The following is a 26,978-nucleotide window of genomic DNA, read 5'->3' as shown; positions in this document are numbered from 1 at the left end:
GGTTATGTCATGTTGTGGTTTTGGTGTCCAACTTTCACCCAAGAGGTTGTTGATTCAATGCTCATTTCTTCTGCCTCTCAAAAAGAATTATAGAACCTATGGTTTCCACTCACAAAATGAAACCTGCATTGTTCATGACAGCTTGTAGCTGTCTTTTGTTTATATGAGGCCTTTGATCTGAGAAATTTGTAAAATTATTCTCTTTTGTAATTTATATAATTTCCTCCACAGATCAGTGAGAACGTAGCGAGTGCTGACCGTGACGGCGAATCATTTACCAGCTTTGTAGAACTTCTAATGCAACGAGGCCATGTTCTACAGACCCCGTCACCTGCTCAGGTATGATATGGGTCGATGTGAATGCCTCTCATTGGTTTTGTTTGTTTATCGAAAAACATAAACTTATTATAGACATCCACTAAAGGAACACTTTTTTAAGATAATAGCTTTCATAAGCTTAAACAAACTACCTTGTAACTATTTATTTCATCAACATTAAAAACTGATTAATTGAACGGTAATAATTTGAGGTTTTGCATTTGAGCTTCCATGAATTCATGTAATAAATTATAATTATTAAAAAATATAATAAATATTAGACTTTGTACCTTTTGTGTATAGGTCAAATAAAACTATATTCTGTTCTGTTCTATTTTTATGTTGAAATCATATTGCCTGGTCAGATTCATGGTCAACTGATATGACTTAACGTTTACCTAAAAACATAAAAATCAGATTATTTAAAGGCAATTAAATGATAATTGATAAACTGTACAGAATTTAGAACCTGAACAAAGATTAAAAAAATTGAAATGTATATTTCCATTTCATTTTTCAGGAGCTGAACAATATGTCTGTCTCCAACTTCTCCTCAAAGGGACAAAACTCTGTCCACAACTCTTTCGGCTCTGAGGAGAGATCTGAGACAGAACTACCTCCCCTGGGAGATGATCAAAAACGCTTCAACAGCAATTTTTACAGTCTGTGTAACACTGGCTCAAATAGGAGCATATCTGAGAAAGCAGACAGTGTCTGTGCTGATACCAACAGTCAAAACCAGGATAACAAACAGACTGACAGCCCTTTGGTTCATACTTGTCGAAAGGGAGATAAATCTGTTTGTAAGAAGTGTGAAAATTTGAGGAATGTGAATGAATTTGATAACATTTCTAAGCAGATTGAGTGTCTATCACGAACAGTGAATGAACTTCACAAGAGTTTATCTAGTCTGAATAGTGAGAATGATAGTGGATCGGAATCAAATGAAGGGGACGTAAATCTAGCAAACGCAATAGGAAACAAGGACATAGACGGTTATCATTGGGTGGAGGATGAATTATTCTTATCTCCTTACGAAGGTGAAATAATTCTTGGAACTTCGCCATTTTCGAAAACTGGCGCATCATGTGATTGGATAAATGACTATGCAGATGATGAGGATCATGTCGAAGAGATGGGTGGGAGTGAAGCACTGTTAGAAGAAGATCCCACTTTTGATATTCCTGTGTCCATGGACTCCGGTGCTAAAACCAAATTGAACCCTATGCATATGCATAACTCTGATATTTCGAACTGCTTCGATGAAGATGGGAATTTTGACAGCGCTTCGTTTATATCTCAGAGGTTACAAAAAGAGGAGGAGAGATTAAAATCACTAGATCTGAAATCCAATAAGGCAATGCTGTTTACACAAGATATAGATATTTCGGCACCGATACAGAAGCTGAGGTCATCGATGACATCATCAAGGTCACACCCACTGAAAGAGGACATGAGAACAACTCCTGAGAAAGACATAGATGATACTGAGCTCTTCGCATACCAGGTAGAAATGTTATGTAAATTTAGCTATTTATGTTCTAAATATGTTTATCATTATATTAAAATGTAGATTTGTTTACAAGGATGACATTATTCATGGCAGTTGTAGAGGTCAATATAATACATTTACACATCTCTCAAGATAAAGGAATTTTTATTCAAAGTCGGATATATGATAACAAAAGAAACATTAGCTGAATGAACTATTTTGAGATTTAGAATTATGGCCTTAAAAAAAATGGTTTGGTTAGGGTTACATCCTTTTCAAAAATAGGAAGGGTAGGTAGGCTTCTTTTTATATTGGACTTTATATACAAGCATTATTTTTATCCTTGGAGAATCTTCTGTATAAAGCGTTCAAGGTTTTAAACTACATATTAATACACTTTAAAAAAAAATATATATTTTTTTTTCAAACGGACTATAAAAACGCTAGGGTCGGTCCCTATTTCGTACGTAAGGTCGGGTTACCTAAATTAAATGTATCTTTTTTTAGGCCTATGCCTTAAAACCAAACAAAATTCATGGTTACATTGAAGAATATTGTATTTTTGCTATGTTTGGTTTGAATACTACAATGAACACTTCAGGAATAAGCTCAATGACATTGCTATGAGGCATAGGAGCCAACTGGAGCTGAAGATGGTAAGATCCGTTACATTTTTCACTATTTACTTTACTTTAAAAATTATGCTGGTTCCCTTCAGGAGAGGCTGGGCCTGCACGCTGGGAGCCATGAAAGTCTGGATGACAATATCGGGGTGGACAGCGTCATGTGTCACAGACTGTTGGGGGGCAAAGGTAATTGGATTGATACTAGAAACATTGTGTGATGTTGAAACTGTTATATCATTGGTCCTTATTTGTCTTAAAGTGACACACTTATTCAAAATCAATACATACACATGTAAAACAAACATAAATTTTCAGTGATACACTTTTTACTACTTACTAAATAATGCATTAATGGAAAATATTAATTTAACTGATAACAAGAATATTACTGTGTATTAAATAGCTGAAAATGTAAAATATTAAATGATTGGTGAGTGCTAAAATATTTACAGTGATCTACTATAATCTCATAAGGTAGAAATAACGTGTTTTCTGCACCTTTTTTTCAAATGAAACTTGGTATCCAACATAAGGAGAATAGTTGTCGACATTTATTCATCCTTTTGGTATACCAGATCAATTGTATTAATTGTGGTACATGTTATTTTGGAGTAAGACTGCATCTTTAACAAATTTTTTCATCCTACAATATTTTAAAGCTGCACTGTCACAGATTGAACGTTTTGCCAACTTTTTTTTATTCTTTGTCTTGGAACGAGCCAATTTTTGCGAAAATCCATGGAAACAAGTTAAATAAGACTGCTGACAAAAACTTAGATCGCAGATTTTTACATTTAAGGTCAAAAATTGATGTTTTATGCATTTTTCTTAAACCGTTAGTAATGGTTTAAGCCATAAAACATTAATTTTCGAACGGAAATATGAAAAGCTGTGATCTGATTTTTTGTCAGCAATCTTATATCATTGGTTTGGAGATATTTACGAAAAAATTTGCTCTTTCCAAGACAAAAATAAAAAAGTTTTAAAAATGGTAAATCTGTGAGAGTGCAGCTTTAAAGTAAACAGTTACAATAATAACCTGTTTGGTATGTGAGCTTTCAGTAGCCCTTGAAATAAGACATGCGTATAAATGTAGTTGGATATTTTGTTATAAGAATAATTGTAAAGCTCAAAAAATTCTGATAATCTTTATCACTTTACCGGTATATAAATAAGATTTTCCCACTTTGTTCTAGGTGCCCCTGTGCCAGGCGGAAGACCAGCTCTTGATTTCACTCAGATTCAGTTCATGAGATATGGTGATGCGGAAAAACAGGCTTTGTCTGCATTTGAATTCTTACAGGATATGACATCATCGGCACACTCTGACCAATCAGTTGGGCAGAAAGTGTCACATGACATGCTCTTCAGAATGGAGGGCAATATGTCTGATGTTGCTAGGAGCAACATGATTCAAATGAACCAATCAACAACCTCCAACGAGGAGAAGATATCTCCTGTAAGAAAACAGAGAAGAAAGATTAAACTACGCAATAAAAAGGACCAATCTGCTGTGAAAAATCAGGGTAAAGCAAAAACTAGGCAATTTTCATCAACATCGAATGATGAGTCCAATGATGACTATTCAGACGGAAGTTCTTCGGATAACTATCTGGTTCAAGAACAGTCTATGAAATCCAAGAAAATGACATACCTTTAAAGGTGATTATATGGATAAATTGGCTTAGGAATAAAAAAACATTTCTTTAAGTTTTTGAATTCTGATGAATATCAAGAAGAAAGATCACAAGGTTCACTTTATATATTTTGATGAATTTAAAATCTTATTAACATGTGTAGTTAATTATTTTAAAAGATTTGAGATACAAGTTAAGACAAGCCTGAATCTTGTTAGATTTTTAATTACCATGACTGGATCTATAACTTACAAACCTCCGAATTGTTTAGACTGTAATTAGATGATGTGATCTGAAAAACGAACCCTGTTGCACAAATTTGACACTCAGGAAATGAATATTTTATTTATTTTTGATACAAGTACTTTTTCGGAATTTTTCATGCTAAAATATATCAGCCTTAAGCATAATGGCTCTTGCAAATTGTAATATATACATGCAAACATACATGTATTCAGATAATCAGTGTGACACACTTTTTCGAAAACAACGGATAAATTTCTTGGCCAGGAACATTGTTAAGAAAAATTATTCGTAATTATTTATGTGCTTTTTGTATGTAAAACATGTATATTATTTATTTGTAAATTTGTGTAAATAACCTGTAAATTTATAGATTAATTATAGTTTGCATTTATTTATTTTGAATGGTATTTGTTTTTATTTTCAAATAAAATATTAATTTTCCACCAGATAGAAACTTCATAAATTATGTTTTTGATGTTTTTATTTTAATGATCAGTTTGGTGTTTTTCTAAAAATGCAGTTGTTTTTTAACACATAATTCCTCATTATTTTTAAACATCACTCCAATTTAATCTTTATCCTCATACAATATACATACATCATGTACTAAATGTTTAATTTCTAACCATCACGGTCTTTTACGCTGAAAGATACTTATTTTTTACCTTTAAAATTGTCTTCTTTGAATTTATTTTTATTTTTAAAAGTTGTTCTTAAGATGATATTGTTAATGGTTAAAGTTAAAGTATTTTTTCAGAAATGGACATACTCATTTAATTACAACTGATTCTATTTTTTACCATATCCATGGAAACCATGTACTCACATTGTGATAAAAAAAATACTATCGAATTGTTTTTCACTTTCATACATTTTCACTGTCCACAAACTCTTAACTTAAGGCATTATTTTAATTCATCTCCATTGCATTGGCAATGTACATGTATATCAGCCACATCAAGGACATTCAGGGTATTTGAGTATATAATAATTATCGCTGTATAATAAGCATATTTTGTAGTGTTTTTACTTTTAATGATGAATTAAATAATAATAATTACACAAGGCAAAAATGGGTCTTCTTACATAATGTTTGATAATGTTTTGTGTGTTTTGGTCTACACATGTCCCATATTGGAACGGTAACCAGTACAGTTGGCATGACCGTTCTATAACTGCGTTGTGGATATATTTCAACTTAAATTAAATATACTACAGGCTATTTTATTTGAACATTGTACATAACAGTCACACTGACCCTTGTGATTGAAATTATACCACATGTTATTTATTGAATGTCGATCTAAACAACATAGTACAAAACTGTTACATGGACCCTTGTGATTAAAATTATACCATATGCTTTATCGAACGTTGATCTTGACAACATAGTACAAAACAGTACCATCATTCGCAACCCTTGTAATTGAAATAATACACTCGCGCTGTTTTAGATAGTGATGAAGCAAAAATTACTGTTTTTCAAAGTTTATGACTGCAGTATATAAAATTTCATCTTTTGGGCTTCCTCACAGTATTGTGAAATATCAAGAGTGATTAACATTATGGAAGTTCATGAATGTTTGCATATTCTGTTTAATTTTTACATCACCTATAAGACGTAATCTTTTATTATACTGAAACATGAGAGTAAAAGTCTTTTCATGGCCGACAATATAAACTGCAGGTTATAATCTTCTATATGCATATTGCATACATTGCCAAACGGTTTTATATTATATATATGTATTAAGCATAATTTGACAATAAATATGCAAAAAAAACAAAATGAAAATGATGAATATTTTCCTACTTAGTCATTGGATTTTAGCAAAAATGCATTGATCATATTTTGTGATGTAATCAGTGTGTTTTCAAAGAGTGTAAATGTATTTTGGATGTTATTTATTATTATAACTATACATACATGACATGCATGTAGCGTGACCATATATCACATGTTCACAATAAACAATTAAACCTTAAAATGGGTTTGTTTTAGTTTACAGATAAAAGTGATACTCATATTTAAAATATCACACATAAATTTTGAGCGATAAATGTTTAACTACTTATTAATATTAATTACTGATAACAAGATTGTTACTGTGTATTAATTTTAATAACTGAAAACGCACAATTATTAAATGATTGGTGAGTGCTTAAAGATTTACACTGATCAAGTATCATCTCATAAGGTAGAAGTACCGTGTTTTCTGCACTTTTCTGTCAAATTTTACATAGTATCCTTCATAAAAAAAACCTGTTTTCAATATTTATACCCCCGACAAACGAAGTTTGAAGGGGGTATATTGGAGTCGCCCTGTGGTCGGTCGGTCAGTCCGTCGGTTTGTCTATCGGTCCTTGGCAATTTACCTTGTCCGGAGCATAACTTGAAAACTACTGGATGGAATTGGATTAAACTTCACACAATGATAGAGCATAATGAGAGAAAGTGCAGTGTACAATAAACATAACTCTATTCTTGCTTATTACTGAATTATTGCCCTTTTTTACTTTTTTTTGTCCAGAGTATAACTCGAAAAGTACTGGATGGAATTCATTGAAACTTCATACAATAGTAAAGCACAATGAGAGGAAGTGCAGTGTTCAAGAACCATAACTCTACTTTAGCTTATTACTGAGTTATTGCCCTTTATTTGTTTTTTGCTGTCAATTTTTTTCCAGACATTAATTTGCAAACTACTAGATGGAATTTATTAAACCTTCATACAATGGTAAAGCACAATGAGAGGAAGTGCAGTGCATAAGAACCATAACTCTATTTCAGCTAATTACAGAGCTACTGCCCTTTGTTACTTTTTTCTTGTCCGGAGCATAACTTGAAAACTATTGGATGGAATTTAATAAAACTTCATACAATGATAGATCATAATGAGAGGGAGTGCAGTGTACATGAACCGCAATTCTAGTTCAGCTAATTGCAGAGTTACTGCCCTATGTTACTTTTTCCTTGTCCGGAGCATAACTTGAAAATTATTGGATGGAATGTAATAAAACTTCATACAATGATAGATCATACTGAGAGGGAGTGCAGTGTACAGGAACCGCAATTTTATTTCAGCTAATTACAGAGTTACTGCCCTTTGTTACTTTTTTCTTGTCAAGAGCATAACTTGAAAACTATTGGATGGAATTTAATAAAACTTCATACAGTGATAGATCATAATGAGAGGAAGTGCAGTGTACAGGAACCGCAATTCTAGTTCAGCTAATTACAAAGTTACTGCCCTTTGTTACTTTTACTTGTCCGGAACATAACTTGAAAACTATTGGATGGAATGTAATAAAACTTCATACAGTGATAGATCATAATGAGAGGGAGTGCAGTGTACATGAACCGCAATTCTAGTTCAGCTAATTGCAGAGTTACTGCCCTTTGTTACTTTTTTCTTGTCCAGAGCATAACTTGAAAAGTATTCGTTGATATTTTAATAAAACTTCATACAGTGATAGATCATAATGAGAGGGAGTGCAGTGTACAGGAACCGCAATTCTATTTCAGCTAATTACAGAGTTACTGCCCTTTGTTACTTTTTCTTGTCCGGAGCATAACTTGAAAACTACCAGATGGAATGTAATAAAACTTTAAACAATTGTACAGCACAACTTTTGTCCGGACAGTTACTTGAAAACTACTAGATGGAATAGCATAAAACTTCATACAATGATAAATCATAATGAGAAGCGGCGTTTGGGGGTATTAATCACCTTCAGTGATAGCTCTAGTTATTCATACTTTTGGATGAATTAGAACAAATGTATTAATTGTGGTTCATCTTATTTGGGAGTAAGAGTGCATCTTTAACCGGAGTGTGATATGGGATTATATGGCTTGTTTTGAGTTTGAAACGTAGCTGGATGAGAATGAGAAATTAAATATTTAAAAAAGATTTGTGGAAAAAATCTTACACATCTGTTGCAATAACTGTAACAAGAGCACACCCAGTGGATGACAATGCTTATCCGCCTTAAATCTTTCAAATTGGGGCATTAATTCATGAATTGTAATGAGAGGTAACATGCACATACCGGTATATTATTGTCACTTTCTAGTGACACCTGTACACAAAGTTTCATGAAATATTTTGAAAGCTTATTAATTGAGTTATGTCCAAGCATGAAGTTCAAATTATCAAGGGCCACGACTCAATCATTATAAAAGTCAGTGTTAAGGGTTTTGCTGCAAAAGTGTATATTGTCACTAGTAACATGTATATAAAGTTTCATGCGGATATCTTGAAATGGGTGATTAACTAATTCTGGAGTTAAGTTCAAACATGACTTTCACACTATCAGGGGGCATAACTGGACAATAAGTTAAGCTGCTAGAGTTTATGACCTTTGCTGAACATGTGTATATTGTTACTTGTAATATGTATACAAAGTTTCATGCACATATCTCAAACAGTATACTAGTATATTGAATTATCACACGCATGACTTTCAGACTATAAGGGCCATGACTCAACCAGTATTAAAGCCAGGGTTAAGGGTCTTGCTGAACATGTGCTTATTGTCACTTGTGACATGTGTACAAAGTTACATGTGAATATCTAGAACAGATATGGAATAACGTCCACAAATTGCTTTCAGGCTATCAAGGGGCAAAAATCAACAATTATTAAAGCTAGAGCTATTAAGGTAAAAGCTGCACATGTGCCTTTTTTCACTCACAGCAAATGTTCCAAATTTCGATATTTTTATGGGTTTTTTTGTTCAAGTATTTGCCCGCCACCACTTTTTCTTCCAAAGACAGACAAGCTAAAAACCTGAGAAGGGGTCACATAACTGGATAACCCATGGCAGGCGGGCAGCGTCCACGGTGTTGTCTGATCTCCTGTCTAGACCATTTTTCATTTAATCTTTATAAACCTTGATCACAATTAATGTACATGGACATAATATCTCCGTAATAACCAGTCTGATTACATCAGTAACTTCCGACAAATGTTGTGCACAGATTGGCTGGTAATCATGTGAACCAGGTATTGGAAAAATTCAGCATCAACTTTGAACAATTATGTGTACCTGTGAAGATTAAGGAAAAAACATCTCTGTTTTGCTTCAGAATCCACTTCATTTAGTAAGCCTTAAAAACAACTAGACACTCCACAATGCCATGACATCCAGGTTGTCAATAAGGGCAATGAGAAAGTTTGACCAAATTGAATGGTGATTGAGAAAGATAACAATGTATACTCTGTATAAGCTAATGCTTTGTTGGTGAAACACCAGCAATGTCAAGCCCACTGCTCAATAGATATAGTGATAATACAAAGTTTTGAAAGATTTTTTCTGCGTATTAAAGCCTAGATAATTATAACCCTTACCAAATAAATAAACACTTACTATATTTTGAAATACAACAGTATCAACACAACACTGTTTCAGTGTGTTTTAAACAGTTACTTCTTTCACGGTCCTATGCTCCTAAAAACACATTAAAACAACAAAGAATATTCAGATCCAAAATTGTATTCAACAAATGTGTTTGTACAATGAGGTAAAAGCATTTGATATGACAGCGTTCCTCTAATATTACAATACACAATTCCCATAACTTTGTCAATAATGAATGTACCTTGTATGTTATCCAATGAACTAAGTATATATTAGAATTCAATTTTGGCAATCTGCCAAAAAATAGAGCAGGCATACCTCCGCCAAAGGCCTAGATAGGAAGACTGCCCTTAGTTTTATTTTCTGTTGATCGTCAAAATTGTACTCTAACTTATAAGGAGCTTGTTGGTACATTCTTCAGAATCGACCTTTGTAAATTTAACAAACTAAATACTTGAAAAAAAACCTTGATTGTCATTGGCCTATTTAAAAAGCACCAAATCTATGTTACCTTTGAGACTAGCTTTGACAAATAAGCTTTGGAGGAAAAGTAGACTGACTGAAATATACTCTATGAAAGTATTTTTGGTGCATTTTTCAGAATCATTCTAGCTAAAATTAATGAACAGAAAATTAAAAAAATCCTCAATTGTCAGTGGCCCACACAAAAAAAGCAAGCACCAAATAATGATCTCTTACCATGAGCAATTAAAGCATACATTAAAACAAAACGTTTGATTAAGAATTATCAAGTTACCACCTTATAGCTGCACTCTCACAGATGTTTTTAGTTCTCCTCTCGTAATCAGCTGATTTTTGTATCAGTGCTTTCAATTCAGGCAAATAAAAGGATGCGCAATAGATCAGACCTCAATTGTTCAGAAAATTGCTGAAAAAACTCATTTTCTGAAAATGTTTGTAACGCTTTTAGCTATGAATATAAACTTTCGAACATAAATATGAAAAACTCATTCGGAACTCCTCGTCCATTTTTATCGAAAACAACCGCGGATGTATTTGGACGGTTTACATACTAAAAAAGTGGTACGTTTAAGTCCGCTGCAAGACTTAGTAGATCGCGTAGTAATTTTATTTAGCAGTTAAACTTTAAGACTTAACTCTTGGGAATCTTAATTATGTTTGCAATAATTCACTTCACTGGCAATCAATTTAAACTTAGATTAATAAATACAAGCTAAAACACTACATTTAATTAATGGTGTAATTAAAAAAATTACAAACTACTTCAACTGATGTGCCGGCATTCGATAAAAATGGCCGAGGAGTTCCCAATGATGAAAAACTGTGAACTGATATTTTGTCATCTGTCTTATTTCACTGGTTTTCAGACTCAGGGTCATTTAAAGACAAAAAAATAAAGAAAGTTGTCGAAACGGTCAATCTGTGAGAGTGCAGCTTTAACATCATTCAAAGCACCAGTATCAATTAAACAAAATTTAAATATATAACATCAAGTACCCCTATAATTTAAGGTTTCCGTAACCAGAAAAAATGTATTGCACACAATCAAGACAGACACAGCCAATATTAATAACAAACAAGCATTAATTAATTTATGATAAATACAACAAAAGTGCTATATTCATGAAATGGAGATTCAACATTTCATCATAGGTAAGCACATTGTTTAAAAAAATAAACAATAATGATTATTTGAAACAGTAACATTTGTATCCAATAAAATTCAATATATATCAGAGTTGAATCATTATAAAATTTTCATTATTTCTATAAATATCATGTTGCATATTTTTATTGACAAAAAATAAAATAAATAAATTCTGCATATATAACTTGTCAAGTTATTTATAATACTACGGGTAACACATCTTCAGGTTTTTAAATGTTAACTGTATATATGAATAGAGCACTATAAAAATGTGGTATATTATGATAATATTATAATCTTTAAGTATGCCTAACTTTAGGATAGAAAATACGCTACATAAAAATGGTGAGAAAAATCACATAAAATCAGATTTAGTTTCCGAATATGAATTTCAAGATCAGAAATCAGAATGATCTTGGGTAAATTATCAAACACTTGATACAAACTAACAATAGTAAGCCCTACACAGGTAACAATATTAATCCTATTCTGCAGAGAATACAAGCTTCAGCATCGTTGTATACCCCCCAAACATAACTACACTATGTTTCTTATTGTACTGTTGGTGATTTGGCTAGGAAAATCTTGTAATTATGAATGATCCATGAGGCAGTTTCATTGGTTCCGCAAGAATATCATTTTGAAAAGTATTTTTGGCAAGCTCGAGTTGAACTTGGTACACCTGATCAATACAAATTTTCAACCAGCACTTAGACCATTCGCCTGTGGAGAAAACCTGACAGTACAGGGTAATTGAAGAGCATTTAGTAGTAACATGCGACTTCATTGGAAGAAGAGTTGTCTCCCCTGCCTCATGCATATTCATATAAACAAGATTTTGTCGGTTAATTTTCCCATGGTACGTATGAAGTGGAATGGAAGAAGTGCCCTGGTTGCAGACAATGTTTCTACAGTAAAATTTGGTAACTTCTTAAAATAAGATTATCAATAATATTAAATGTAGTTTAGAAGAAAAACAGTAACATTTAAAAAAAAGTTATTATAGTTTGCACTAAAATTGCAAAAATGAGAAAAAACAGTGAACATTTTAAGGGCACTGTAAAAACAAGCAATTTTGGAGTGTTTAAAAAGTTACCCACAAATTCAGATTAAAAATAAAAACAGAAATGCTATCTTTGTTTACATTTAAGCACCTACAAAGTATAGCCATCAATACATGTATATATCAAAAGACATTATATCCTCAGTCAATGGAAACAGCAGCTAACTGTATAAAACTGGTTAATTCTGTAGTTTGGATAAAGTTAGCCAAAATGTTTTATTCATTGGTCCATATATTTATCTAATAATTACTGTTGACCAATCAAGATGCATTAATGTAAAAATTAGCCAAAAGATAACATACGGGCAACTTATCCAGTCTTATACAATTGGCTACAGGCTGTCATGTTTGGCTATCACATTTAGACGACCAGATCCGAGACAATCATCAGCAGAATATCACATAAGCAGTACATGTATATACAGTGGAAAATCACATTTCGGAGGGAAAAATATCTTAAAATCACAATGTCAATCATAACACGCAAGGTTCTCATGTATGTTGCTCACAAAACAGCTTGAACACTGACAGAACACAACTTTTTTCTAAATGGCAGGAACATGGAGGCATCATTATATTTTAGCATGAACAAGTATATTTTTGAATGTTGGTGATTCATAACTCTCTGTATTGTGTCATCTTTTGATGTATTGTGTCACCTGTAGGTGGCACACATCATTTTTCTATTCAAGGTCACCATGACCTTGGTTGTTGACCTACTGACCTAAAAGTCAATGCAGATCATCTACAGACAGTGACCAATGTGCATACCAAGTAAAAAAACCTTACACCAGTGTTTCCGCAGCCGCCACGGACAGCGATGATGGACAAAGTATATCCCTGTGTCTGTCATACTTCACAGGAGACATAAAAATTATACTTATTGGTTTTCTTCAGGAACCATTACTCTTCAGAATCAACAGGGCCAAAGGCATGCAGTAGATTTGAAAATTAATCACTGTGAATTTATTACTTAGACTTAATTAGACATTTAGTATACTGATTTAACAAAATTAATAATTTATATCATACATGGCAGCATTAAATATTTCAACAAAAAATTGATATAAATTAGACATTAAGTATACTGATTTAACAAAATTAATAATTCATTTCATACATGGCAGAATTAAATATTTCAACAAAACATTTGATATGAAGTATTCCATTAGGTAACACAGATTTTACTTGATGCCCTCGTCTGCCCCTTTCTCTGATGCAGACTGGTTACGTTTTCGTCCCCAGGAAAACCAGCCACTTTCTTCTGATTCATTCAATGCTGCAGGCTCTGAAGTTGATCGACTTAGACCAGACAGCTCTATGTCAACAGTTTCTTGTTGACGCTTCTTTAGCATAGAACCACTCAAGTACCCTGCAATGGAAAATGGATCTCTTGTTATATTGTTAATCAAGAAGCAGCGAAATGATCACCAACACTTGTCTTCTTGTTGTTTTTATTATTCAGGAAAGGGGCTCAACTTAAAAATGATTAAATCCACATTTATATGTCTTGCAACACATGTGCATTTTGTCTTTTGGCAACAGGTGTAACAAGTTGCATTTGAACATCTTGATCTTCTTTAGAGTTATGACAAAGTTTAAGGTTCTGGCACAACGACAATGACAATGACAGTATCAAGGTAACGACAACAAGCCTCGACTTAAAGGCATGATATTTTACATCTCAAAGATCATTCATAGGTCAAAAGTGTTTAGATACTGCATTCATTCCCAATGTTAACCAGCAGGAACTATTATGGGTTAGTCTGATCATAGAAACTCAAATTAATTCCAAGTTCTCCTTGATAACAAGTATTTCTTTATTTCTAGCTTTGCAAAGAAAACCGTTATCACACTAACCAGTAGCTGTTCCTCCCACTATGCCCACCAGTCCCCCTAACTTTAGCCCCGCTGCAAAGCCGATTGGTCCTCCTGTAAAGACATTAACATGTATAATGTAATCAACATGTCCTTCTATAACTAAATGAACAATGTTAGCTAAAGCCACAATTAAATTTACAAGGCAGTCCAAAGGACTATCCCCCGCCATTGTTTTTTAGTATATTTTGTTTTTCTCGTAACCTGACTGGTACATTGAATCTGACCAAAATTGTACACAACCACTGGTCAAGAGTGGGAAGATAGAAATTACAAGATGTTTGATCGGTAACCTAAATATTCTTGGATATATATATATAAACATATTATAAAAGGATATTTGTTAAAGTTATTCATATTGTGTGTAGTGTAGGTCAGATCAGTGTCAAGGTTATTTTGGCTAAAAAAAATTAAGGAAAATGAGTCCTTGATTTATAACATTGATGAAATAGCAAGTCTTAAGTATTTTTGATAAAGTAATATGGTAATCCATCAATGCATAAGTAAGTTATAGCGCGGACACGAGCATGTGTACTCTGACCTTTAGATGTCTCATGTGACCTTGACCTTTGAGATATGGACCCGGGACAAGGTCACTTCACATCCTCTAAATGAGGACAACATTTTTACCAAGTAATATAGTAATCCATTCATGCATAAGTAAGTTATAGCCAGGGCAAGAAATGTTACAGCCAGACGGACAGACGGTCTGACGGACAGACAGACAGACAGACAGACTGACAGACGGACAAAGTGCATTCTTATAATCCCCTCCCCACTGCGTGGCGGGGGATTTTTTATAAATAAATTTGCTTGGTCTAAGCTAGCATACACATTGTGAAGAGGGAGGGGGGGTAGGTAGGTTTAATGTGTTTATTGTGTGTAATTTTGTAGTACCTTAATTCTGTAAGGAAAAAACAAACAAAAAACACTGTCACCACTGATTAGGTGAAAGGACTGTTGGGTTGCAGACTTTTTTGTGAGTCAGTTGGAAAAGGCAAAACATTCCACACTGAATTTGATTACTAACTCAAGTGTTGGAAATGCTGCCTGGATAGAATAACTAAAATAATCAAGTGAGACATGCTTCACTGAAGGTAAATGTACCAAAGAAACGTCAATTATGTAGAGATGAGGAAGATTATTAGTACTGTTATGTGACACAAACTATTATCAGTAAGGCTTATATAGCAAAATCAACTAAGCTCAGAAGGTTGTTGTGACCTTGACCTCAAAGGTAGGGACACATGTTATGTATGCAACACATCCTCATATTATGGTGGTCACTTCTGCCAAATAATTTCAAATCCTACCATGAATGATCAAGATATGGAATGGACAAATATGGGATGGACAGACTGATGGACGAAATGACGACCTGCGTGATTCCTATACAGACCACACTTAACTTTGTAAAGCAGGGTTATAATTACAAGTACGGTCTAATCTTAGTTTCTCTGCTTACCTATTACAGTTCCAACAGCCGCTCCTATAAGTGGAAACAGGGCTGCTTTATACCCAGTGGTCTATAACATAAAATATGGCTTGATAAAAGCAGGAACCTTCCAAGGAGGCAAAACAAGCCATGAAATAACTTTTAAATTATAAAAAATCAATTGACAAATAGTTCATTATAATCATAAAAATGTGGCAGTTTTTATTACTAACGATAATTGAATATAATTATAGAAGCTAAACCTGACAGTTTGTAGCTACTAATAAAAGCTTTACCTGACAATTTCATACTCCTAATATTATACCTATTTAGACAAATAAATCGGGGCTATCCCAGGGGGAAGGCAATTATTTGAACAGTATATAGGTAGGTGTCTTTTTTACCTAATTTGGACCCCAAAAGGGTAAATTTGCTTCTGTAGGGGGGTGGCATAATTTATATTTGCCTTCCCCCCAGGGGTTATATGTTTAAATGGAATAGCCCTAAGCAATGTTTTTTCAGATATTTATTATACAGACATGCATGTAAGTTACTGAGAGGGACGTACACACCTTTCCTAGATGTTTGACACCTTCCTGTACATCGCTCTGTGCCGACTCTATGTTGTTTTCCACTTTGTCTAGGTTTTCCTGTTGATCCTGCGATGAACAACAATAATACCAAGACTATGTCAGCCTCAACCTATTTCTTTACAAAACAAAGACGTTAAAATACAGACTAAAAATCCTCCACTGTATTTTAGTTTAAAATAGAAGTCAAAATACTGAAAATACCACACTTTGCTTCTTTGAAAAAAAAGCAGAAAAGCTAAAATACATAATAAGTATATGCAGCAAACAATACCCATACCTAAATACCTAAATTGTACCTCAGATACTTTCATTGTACCTGGGATACCTTCTTTGTTCCATGGATACCTTAATTATACATTTGATACTTTCATTGTACCTTGGATACCTTAATTGTACATTTGATACTTTCATTGTACCTCGCTAACCCTTGTTACCTTAATTGTACCTCGGATACCATCCTTACCTTAATTGTACCTTGCTTACCTTCGTTACCTTAATTGTACCTCACTTTACTTCGTTTAAATACCTTAAAAGTACCTCGCTTACCTTCATTACCTTAACAGTACCTCGCTTAACTTCGTAAGCCTTAAAAGTACCTTGCTTACCTTCGTTACCTTAATTGCACCGCGCTTACCTTCGTTATCTTAATTGTACTCGCTTACCTTCGTTACCTTAATAGTACCTCGCTTACCTTTGTTACCTAACTAGTACCTCGCTTACCTTCGTTACCTTAATAGTACCTCGCTTACCTTCGTTACCTTAATAGAACCTCGCTTACCTTCATTACCGTAATAGTACCTCGCTTAACTTTGTTACCTAAATAGTACCTCGCTTACCTTCGTTACCTTAATAGTTCCTCGCTTACCTTCATTACCTTAATAGTACCTCGCTTACCTTTGTTACCTAGATAGTACCTCGCTTACCTTTGTTACCTTAATAGTACCTCGCTTACCTTCATTACCTTAATAGTACCTCGCTTAAGTTTGTTACCTAGATAGTACCTCGCTTACCTTCATTACCTTAATAGTACCTCGCTTAACTTTGTTACCTAGATAGTACCTTGCTTAACTTCGTTACCTTAATAGTACCTCGCTTACCTTCGTTACCTTAATAGTACCTCGCTTACCTTTGGTACCTAAATAGTACCTCGCTTACCTTCATTACCTTAATAGTACCTCGCTTACCTTCGTTATTTTAATTGTACCTCACTTACCTTCGTTACCCTAATTGTACCTCGCTTACCTTCGTTACCTTAATTGTACCTCGCTTACCTTGGTTACCTTAATTGTACCTCACTTTACTTCGTTTAAATACCTTAAAAGTACCTCGCTTACCTTCATTACCTTAACAGTACCTCGCTTAACTTCGTAAGCCTTAAAAGTACCTTGCTTACCTTCGTTACCTTAATTGCACCTCGCTTACCTTCGTTATATTAATTGTACTCGCTTACGTTCGTTACCTTAATAGTACCTCGCTTACCTTTGTTACCTAAATAGTACCTCGCTTACCTTCGTTACCTTAATAGTACCTCGCTTACCTTCATTACCATAATAGTACCTCGCTTACCTTAATAGTACCTCGCTTACCTTCATTACCTTAATAGTACCTCGCTTAACTTTGTTACCTTAATTGTACCTAGCTTACCTTCGTTACCTTAACAGTACCTCGCTTACCCTGGTTACCTTAGTTGTACCTCGGATACCTTAATTGTACCTCGGATAACTTAATTGACAAGAGCATACATGCCATATCCCCGGGGGGGAAAAATCCCCCCGAATTTCTACCCATCCCCCGGTCTCCCGGAGGGGGATGAAAATCCCCCGGAATAAAAAAAAGTATGTTTAAAATTACGCACATTTATCACAGGGTTTAATTATATATGCCTGTTTACAGTAACAATGCCTTTCCTGTCCTGAAGCTTAATTGGATTATCAACTGATGGTGTGTTTTAACAACACCTATTGGGTGGCACTTAATAAATCAGCGGGGCACACTTCATGCATTGTTTTGATTTAAACTGACAGAATTTGCGTAAGAAATGTCAATTAGACTGGTCAGATAAAAGGTCGATTTTCATTGGTTAAAACTATAAATTTTATCCAATCAGAGAGGATGTAACAAATTAAAGCGTTCTTCAAAACATGTGTCATTGTCATCAAAAGGATTATTAATTTAAAACTGACAGTAAATTATTCAGTAAAGAAAAGGATTAAAATAACTAATAGACAATGCTGTTCTTTGTTATGCCTCACTAATATGTTTACATACATGACATTGACCTTCATCGGAAAATAACAGAACTACCACTAGTACAGAAGAGAAACTGAAAGTAGACAATTCGGATGAAATGACTTATTTATTTATTAGAGTGGTGATGTTTTTTATATTTTTTGATGAATGCCAAAAGAAGATATGTTTATGAACTTAAACAATAAATTATGCATTTGCTTTTTATTAGAAGCAAACAAATCTGACTATTTGGGAATTGAAATGAAAAATATTGATAATTCATTCCATTCTCTCTATTAGTCTGAAAGTCATCATTTATGATCATAGGCAGCAGATTTTGAATCCAATTTTAGAGGAAGGTAAGCCCATTAAATTGTCTCTGAAACATAGTTATTGTTCTGTTAAGTATTGTATTTTGCAAGTGTCCTTTTATTACGCAATATGGCTGTGTCTCATAAAAATACAGATGAAGTGCTGGAAAAAGGGGTAAACATGGTGAATTGGCACGTGTGTCATGCCCATAATGCTACATGGCGATGATGAAAATCCCCTGGTATGTGACCCAAATCACCTTAAATTCTGGACATGATCCCCTCGGGAGCCTTTCAAAATTATGGCAATTTGTTTTTTTTCGTACTTGCGTCTTAAAATACTTTGAAATTTTGCCAAATTAGATCTGCTAAAAAATCCCCCTGAATACTACCAAAATCCCCCTGAATTTTCAGACTTTTGAACAAATCCCCCTGAATGGTCTCCAGAAAATATGACATGTATGCAAGAGCTGCTGTATGACAGCATGTTTGACTATAAGCCAATTTTTTTTTAGTTTTAAATGAAAATGCCAACTTGCCCTAAAACTTTGACAAGAGGCCACCTCCGATGCCTAGGTGAGTAGAATAGTCCTTATTATTCATTGAATAGTCAACCTAAAAATATATGACTTACATCGACCATGTGAGCAAACTGATGAATCATGGTGTTCAGGTCTTCCAGGTTCTGCAAGGTAATCATAAACAAAATACAGTCATTATTACACCTTATACTACTTTTAAATATGATATATGGTTTAAGGTCTGCTTTTACACTTCCAATGTTTTCATTGATTTTCAAGGCATTTCAAAAGTCTACACACATGTTTGTAAACATATGTTTAGTTAGAAAGTTATGCTAATGTTATGACATAATCTAAAATTTGGGAAAGCATGAATCTATATCTATAAGAGCTATTTTGTACCTAGGAAATGTTTTTAACAGTAGTACTGTACTTTTGTAAATCGTTTTTAGGTGCAAAATCGCTCCTAGTATACAGCTCCCAGATTATTCTGGCTTGGCATACACAGTTTGACTATCGATAATTGGTTCAGCTCAAGTTATTGATCATCGATAGTACAATCGGTTTTTGACAATACCTTAATTTTAATTTCATTCTTGTAAAAAAACTTGTAATTCTTAACAAAGCTTATGTTAAGCATATATTTAAAGTTATTAAGTGGTGTTGTTGCTTTCGGCCACATTGTTAATGATAACATCTGAAAACTTCCAAATGTAAATAAACTCATGGTAGAAAATAATCGATCATCGGATCATCACTCACAGGTGGAGACTCAAAATCTGGCACAACTCCTTGCTTGTAAGAGTTCGTGGTTGTATAACTCCTATTCAACCCTTTTAAACTTACTTCTTGCAGAGCCTCCCAGGACTGCGCCACTTCGGTGTTCTCAGGCCGCTCATTCAACTGTGTCTGAAGCAAAGGCTCCTTAATCTCACCTTCACCTTCAGGGGTCGATGTTTGACCTTGACCCTGGCCCAGTATGTGAACTTCACCCTCTGGAGAACTGTCTGAACTGGATTGGTCTTGTTTTTCTAAATGGATAAAGAAAATTTCATTATGACAGTCTGAGGCAGATATCCAAATTCGACATTTAAATAAATGTGTTCAAACTCTTATATTACTGCTCAAAAAGAAAAACAAGCAATGCCTTTAAAAATCAGATTTTGAACAATTCTTGCAAATATTTAATCAGTGCTGAGCTCTCAGACTTATTCTAACTTTTACCAATTCACTGAAGGGCTTATTACAAATGTTCACTGTCTGAATTGAAATAGTTTAATAGCAAGAATAGAACAATTTGATACAAGCAGGCATCTTTTTTCCTGCTGACAAAATATGGCATAGCTGGACAGATATATGCATATTCACAAGAGAGTCATATATCATGAACTGTGTCTAGTCTAGACCCCAGAAGTATTTGTAATTTGTATTTTGTCCAGAGTGTTTCCAGGCATTTTTGCGTTGGGGTACATCTGAAGTTCATTTTTTAGCGAGGGTGACCAGTTGACATCCTGAAGATTACCATGGTTACCAAGACAAGATCCAAGATATTCACCATTTTCTTGGGCCAAGACTAATCATATTCAATTAACTGTATCCATTTAATATAGATATATTTTTACTTTTGCACAGAGTAAGTATAATCTTTAGCCATAGAGCCTTCTAATAAACAGACCATTTATATCTCTGACCATTAGTTATGGACTGTACTATTTAGCTTAATTGCAACATTCAAATTTTGCTCACAGGGTAAAGCCACTGTCAACTCCACTATCAGTATAATGGCCTCCAAATTGTTTTCTTCACAAAAACAACTAAAATCAAGATCAATAAATTTCGCTTTGGATACTAATTGATCAATTTTGACCTACCTGATTTCTGACACAAGGGAAGAAACTCTGCCAATGACCGAAGGGCAGTATTCTTCACGGGTTCAATCTTCCTATCAAAACTGTCGAGGTCCCCATCCTCAACCTAATTGTAATGGTGTAGTGTAATCATGCAGTAAATGACTTAGTGACAATAATTACTCTAATGTAACCATGCAGTAAATACTGATTTATTAATGTTATACACAATAAACAGATAAAATAATTTGTTGTTCAAAAATTAGGACATTATTCCTTACAAATGTTAAATTTGTTTTTAACAATTGTCAAAACCAGATTTTAATTTTATTTAGGCCAAAAAATATTTTTTTTGTTTTATTCCTATATCAAATAAATAGTATAGGGTCAGGAGGTTGGTTTCTACACGGACCTATAAACCATGGATTGCAAACTCCCATCTGTGTCTATGCAATTAGCTCAAACTCACCCCAGCCCAATTTAATTCCGAGATCTTACCGTGTGATTAGATCGTTTCAGTCCAAAAATTGTGTGGCACTTATCTGATGTAACCATTGTATTGACTGAGCACTGTATTTATTTTAACTGTGGTTTATAAGTCCATAGTATCTACCTTTCTTTTTTATAAGAAAAGCTGTGTCAAAAAGCGTTACAATTTTGTCTAGATCACGTTAATTAGTGCTCTCTATAAAAACAATTCAGTTTGCACATCTTCCAAGTGAAAAAAAAATACCAAAAATGCATCCAAAAAATGGGAAGTCCAAATGGTCATAAAAAATGGTTAATTAAAAAAATTAGGGTTGTTTGGGATTATGGAAACAAAAAATTTGTTACAACATAAAAACAGCCTACACTTATTCAGATTTTGTTACAAGTCTGTCATTATTCCGAATAAATTTTCTAAACAATGCAAAATGACCCAGCACCTGTGGGCCATTTCATTAAGATCGTAGGAGCAATTTTGTTCCTAAGACAGATTTTCATCAATATTACTAATAAGTATAAACATTGTCTAAAATCCTCTATAGGCTAGGATTCTTTATGAAATGGCCTCCCCTTGAACACAATGTCAAAATACGTCACCTGGTTCCTGCATTTCTCAATCTCGCGAAGGTTGGACTGTAATTGCTGAAGTGTCCTAGTGGCGTTGATCTGCTCCACATTTAGACTGCTCCAGTCATGTAGCCGATTGTACTGTCAATGATCAATAAAAAATAACATGAATGTATTGCAGAAAAATATATAAGCGTCATATAACTATTATAAATTCTCACTCCAGAGAATAAGTTTGAAACATCTAAACATTTCATGTACATGTATTTGATAACTTAAATAGTGGCCATGTAGCATTACATGCCAGGTACGTTTTTGAAACAGCTTTAAAATGAAAAAAAATGAAGAAAACCGTGGGGCAAATGCTGTAGCTAACCTATTTATTTTTTCAGTCGAGAAACGGGCATAACTCTACAATTATTAAAGTCAAACTTATGGGCCTTGCTATTGTCTTTGGCAACATGTGTACCAAATTTCATTTGAATATTACTTGAATGGTTATTAAGTAAAGTATTAAGTTATGGCCAAGTAAAAAGTTTTGCATTACTATTCATATGCTGACAATAACAAAAACACCGCCAACAACAACGTCAACACCAAGACTATGTCATAACCAACTACCGGTATGTCATAACCTTGATTTTTTTCTTGGGATATCAGACAAACTAAAAAATGTGATACGAAGGTTACATAAAAAATAACCTTATTTCATGAAAATAAAACACACAATATTTTTTTCTGTTAAAAAAGAACTGGATGATAGAAAACAAGTGCTAATTTCCTGCATGTTTCCCTAAGGTGATTCATATACAGTCATGAGAGTTTTCCTACCCGTTCCATATTCAGTTTGTGACTGTGAAGTCTGCCAAGGTCAATCTGTACGACCTTGAGGAATTTCTGAATGGCCGGTTCCATGCGTCGCAAGGAAAACTTGCTGTACTCCATATCATCTTCTCCCTTGGTACCGGTGGCGGTCTCCTCAAAAGTGGCCATCTTGTATGTAGCTATAAGGTTTGTGGGCTAATTTACTCCTGTAGTCATTAAGACATGGACATTAATTAATGAATGAAGATTTTTCACACTTGTCATTATGATTTCTTTTAGTTCTCGAAACTTGTTTCCTTAACTATACTATTTATGATGCAACTTTAAAGTTTGTGATGTGGACTTTCAAACATTAATTAAAAGTGACACTCTAATCAAAATCAATATATACACAAGCATAACGAACATCAATTTTGACTGATAAACCTTTAACTACTTACTAGATAATGCATCTACTGAAAATATTAATTGCTGATAACAAGATTGTAACCATGTATTTTAAATAGCAGAAAGTGCTAAAACAATAAATGATTGGTGAATGCTTAAAGATTTACTGTGGTTAACTATACTCTCATGAGGTAGAAATACTGTTTTTATGCTCATTTCTTTCAAATTAAACTTGGTATCCTTCATAAGAAGTTTGGAACCATTGTTTTTGACATTTATTTATCTTTTTGGAATATTAAAACAATATCATTATTGTGTTTAATCTTATTTGGGAGCTGACGTATTATATAAAGAGTGCATCTTAAAAGAAATGTCAATCAATTTTAAGAATGATTCTTTTTCGTTCTAAGAACTGGTCTTTCAAAAGACATCATTTTAAGATAATGTTCCAGTCAAAATATCTTAGTAAAGCACACCTGCTACATTTCTTAATTATTTTTTTTGCGTAGCCTTTCAACCGATGAAGAGCAAGTTCACAAAACTTGGCATAATTTAAACAATGCTTATTCTTAAACAAATTATATAAGTACATAAAAGGCATATAATAAATGTGTATATCAATATGAGTTTTGTATTAAAAGGGACTCGTTCATGGTTTTTCAACACAACTAAAAAAATATTTTGTAGAAATGTAAACAAAATCTTTGTTTCAATGATAACACAAATACAGGTAAGTCTAATAAAATTGATTTTTACAAGATATGCTCTATTTCAATGAAAAGTGTTAGTAACACTTTTGAAAATTAAATTATTTTCGGTCTTGTTCATTGAAAAATTCTGTTCAATGGAAAAGTAGCTGTCAGTAATACTACTTTGTAATTGTTGATAAAAGGAAGTAAATACCTTAATTTCAAATAATTTTTTTTTTTTAATGTTGCCACCATTCAATCTGTGAATGATTCCTTTTTAAAATATTTTTACTCTAAATAATAAAGGATGAAAGAACAGTTAATATGGTAGAAAGAGAGATGAATAAATTACAAGTTGTAAAGCAACATTTCAGAACAAAAACATTGGCTAATTTGTTACCCGAAATGCACCAGATCTGACATCAATTTCATGATCAGTCCCTGATTAGTGGAGTTTCCTCAATCCAAAGTGAACTGTTAACATACATGTACATGTATGTACTGAATGGTATATTTTTCCCTGTGACAGTTGACTTGAAAAATCTCCCATTTATCCTTTAATATAATCTAAAGTAAACCTGGGAAGAGAAGTGCACCAAGTGTGGGGCTCAAACCCACAACCACCAGAACACTAGCATATCGCTCTAACAAACTGAGCTAACTGCATGGGCAGCTAGTTTTGACCCGAACACAATACGATCTGCCCGTTTTACCTTTCGAAATAATGCAGGCACTTTTCCCGTTATGCACCAGTCAATTGTAACCATGCCCCCCCCCCCAAGTCCAGGGAATAGCGGGGACTTTGACTTTTGGTCCAGCCAATCCTGAGTAAAATTCCCACCCTGGGGGTACAAATTGCTGGTAAAATCCCTGCCGAATGCCCCCCCACCCCAGCATACCTAGGTAAGGCCTATACCCGTGCTATTTTCGGAGCACAAGCAAAACCACAGCATTCATTCAGCACTGCGGGGCCACCTGGAAGGTAAAAACACAGCCCATTTCCCCTGCTATCCCCCAGGACCTTGGGCCGTGGTTACAATTGACTGGTGCATTAGTTCTGACACCAGGCGGAATCTCTAGTATGGCACTCACCAACTGAGCTAACTGGGCAGCTGGTTTTCATAATCACACACCACATACAGTATATTTTACAGTTGAACTTGATGCTTATACATGTACCACATTTTTTTCAGTTAAACTTAATGCCGATTTAAAGCATGAAAACATGTTTACCAAATATATACTTAGCTGTCAAATGTCCTTTACCGACTTTAACTAGTCCAATTGTACCGGGACAGATTCCATTAAGACTTTTCATATGCAAATCCTTCACAAATTAGAGAAGTTTAGTTCAGTTAACAATTACGTTACGAATCCTGTTTTGAAAATCCATTATTTTACACTAAGCCCTCAACTTGTTGAAGTGCTTATAATTTTCCCATTACCACTAAAGTACACATAGGTAAGTTCCCAAGTGGTTTGGTAACTCTGACCTACATGTAGTTTTTCTTTTGTTGACACTGACGGAGGTGTTCTTTATCAGTGTTTAATGCGTTCAGCTTTATCTATTTACAGTATGATTCATTCTATCGTCAAAATGTCAAATTTTGTTTGCATTTAAAGAAAAATGTGCAAATATATTTTTTACTTGAATCTTCTTTATTGTGACATATTTCAAGCATTGTTATCATTTAACACTGACAGCAAATATAAATCACATTAATAACAAACTTACCTCTAATAACAAACTTAAACTTAACGAACAAAAATATTTCCTACTTTCGGTTTCACCCACACTAATATCCGGTGTCCGGTCTCTGGTTTCCAATGCCTGCCCAACTAGAGAGGGTGTTTGGGAATGGGTTAGACTGAAAATCACTACTGTACAGTACATGTATATTAAGTAAAATAAAACATATGTAGTAAATAGATATAAAGCAATCTATTTTGTTTTCATTCCGTGGAATTTTTAATCATGTGAAGTGCATGTTCTAAGTTCTCCAATAACTGGAACCATTAATCCCACTCCTAGCCGATACCGTTAGAAAAACAACGTCAAAACTACAAACCTTTTTTAACTCGGAATAATATCCAGTTTGCGTAATATATAGCTGTACAGCTTGACAGTGTTTATACATCTTAAAAAATCGTAATAAATATACACGGCCCGCATGTATAACTGTAGCTTGTCAATTCGATTATAATGAACACATTTTTAATGCATGCAGCTAAAAAACTAAAGAATATATTCACAAACTGTACCACAAATTATATTGCTTCCAAATACGTGTTTTGTTTTAGTCTTTTGATATATGCATTGTAATCACGGCCATTTGGTGTCCTCCAACAACGATTTGCTTTGAGTACTATATTTTCTTCCTGACAAAAACACAGACACCATACATTGTATGCCTGCCAGCAACAGGGGTTTCACCTAAATCTGAAAAGAAGGGAATCCTTAGGTTATTTTTTTCAGAAAAGAATGATGAAAAGTAATTGGGTCATAAATGATTTAAAAGCTTGAGTATTTTTCTCTCTATTCAGCAATATTGCGTTGTCAAAAAACAAAGTTTCTCGCAATATCAAACAGTAACTGTCTAACAGTAGCCAATGGAACATGTATTGTAGTTATAAACCACGTGGTTTCTGGCGCATCATCTGGATATTGCAAAAATATCATGAATCACTAGCGTATCATCATTCAACCCTTTTCATTCGACTCAAGTTATTTGTCACAAAATAAACAACAAACTCGCAAAGTAATATTAAAGTTGTTAACAATTTTAAGTAAATCGCCAATAGTTGCGCAAAATATTCGCACAAAGACACTAAAG

At 33.8% G+C, this 26,978-nt stretch overlaps 2 protein-coding genes across 8 annotated transcripts in view; one reads left to right on the top strand and one right to left on the bottom strand.

Annotated features, from left to right (window-relative positions):
* The window catches only part of LOC128240846 (mucin-4-like), a 95,219-nt gene extending 88,919 nt beyond the window's left edge, over positions 1-6,300 (top strand). For all 5 annotated transcript variants that reach the window (XM_052957775.1, XM_052957776.1, XM_052957779.1 and 2 more), the window contains 4 exons: positions 232-339; positions 839-1,825; positions 2,529-2,622; positions 3,633-6,300. In XM_052957775.1, coding sequence (XP_052813735.1) covers positions 232-339; positions 839-1,825; positions 2,529-2,622; positions 3,633-4,096 — 1,653 coding nt within the window. In that variant the 3' untranslated portion in view covers positions 4,097-6,300. The remainder of the gene's footprint in view (positions 1-231; positions 340-838; positions 1,826-2,528; positions 2,623-3,632) is intronic.
* A 3,508-nt stretch (positions 6,301-9,808) lies between these two features.
* Positions 9,809-26,093, bottom strand: LOC128240587 (syntaxin-17-like). Of its 3 annotated transcripts, none has more exons than XM_052957282.1 (10): positions 25,880-26,093; positions 23,075-23,247; positions 22,274-22,384; positions 21,215-21,317; positions 20,190-20,374; positions 19,457-19,507; positions 16,262-16,348; positions 15,720-15,780; positions 14,237-14,308; positions 9,809-13,748 (listed from the first exon to the last, which is right to left on the bottom strand). In XM_052957282.1, exons 2-10 carry the CDS (start codon positions 23,234-23,236, stop codon positions 13,561-13,563), a joined length of 1,020 nt encoding a protein of 339 aa, XP_052813242.1. In that variant the 5' UTR covers positions 23,237-23,247; positions 25,880-26,093; the 3' UTR covers positions 9,809-13,560. The 3 variants fall into 3 exon arrangements, with proteins under 3 accessions (XP_052813242.1, XP_052813240.1, XP_052813241.1); XM_052957280.1 differs by having other exon boundaries at positions 23,075-23,274; positions 25,880-26,087; XM_052957281.1 differs by lacking the exon at positions 25,880-26,093 and adding an exon at positions 25,378-25,832 and having other exon boundaries at positions 23,075-23,274.
* Positions 26,094-26,978: the final 885 nt, after the last annotated feature.

The sequence above is a fragment of the Mya arenaria genome, chromosome 7, assembly GCF_026914265.1.
Source record: "Mya arenaria isolate MELC-2E11 chromosome 7, ASM2691426v1".
Lineage (NCBI taxonomy): Eukaryota > Metazoa > Mollusca > Bivalvia > Myida > Myidae > Mya > Mya arenaria.
The sequence above is the reverse complement of the archived record's forward strand: the minus strand, read 5'-3'. Positions and strand labels throughout refer to the sequence as shown.

Excerpts from the sequence above, each read along its gene's own strand:
- LOC128240587 (XM_052957282.1), bottom strand. The coding sequence starts at position 23,236 with ATGGCCACTTTTGAGGAGACCGCCACCGGTACCAAGGGAGAAGATGAT. Across the intron at positions 22,385-23,074 it reads ACAAACTGAATATGGAACGG|TACAATCGGCTACATGACTG; the intron begins GTAGGAAAACTC and ends GATCATTGACAG. Across the intron at positions 16,349-19,456 it reads AGTTTGCTCACATGGTCGAT|GATCAACAGGAAAACCTAGA; the intron begins GTAAGTCATATA and ends TGTTCATCGCAG.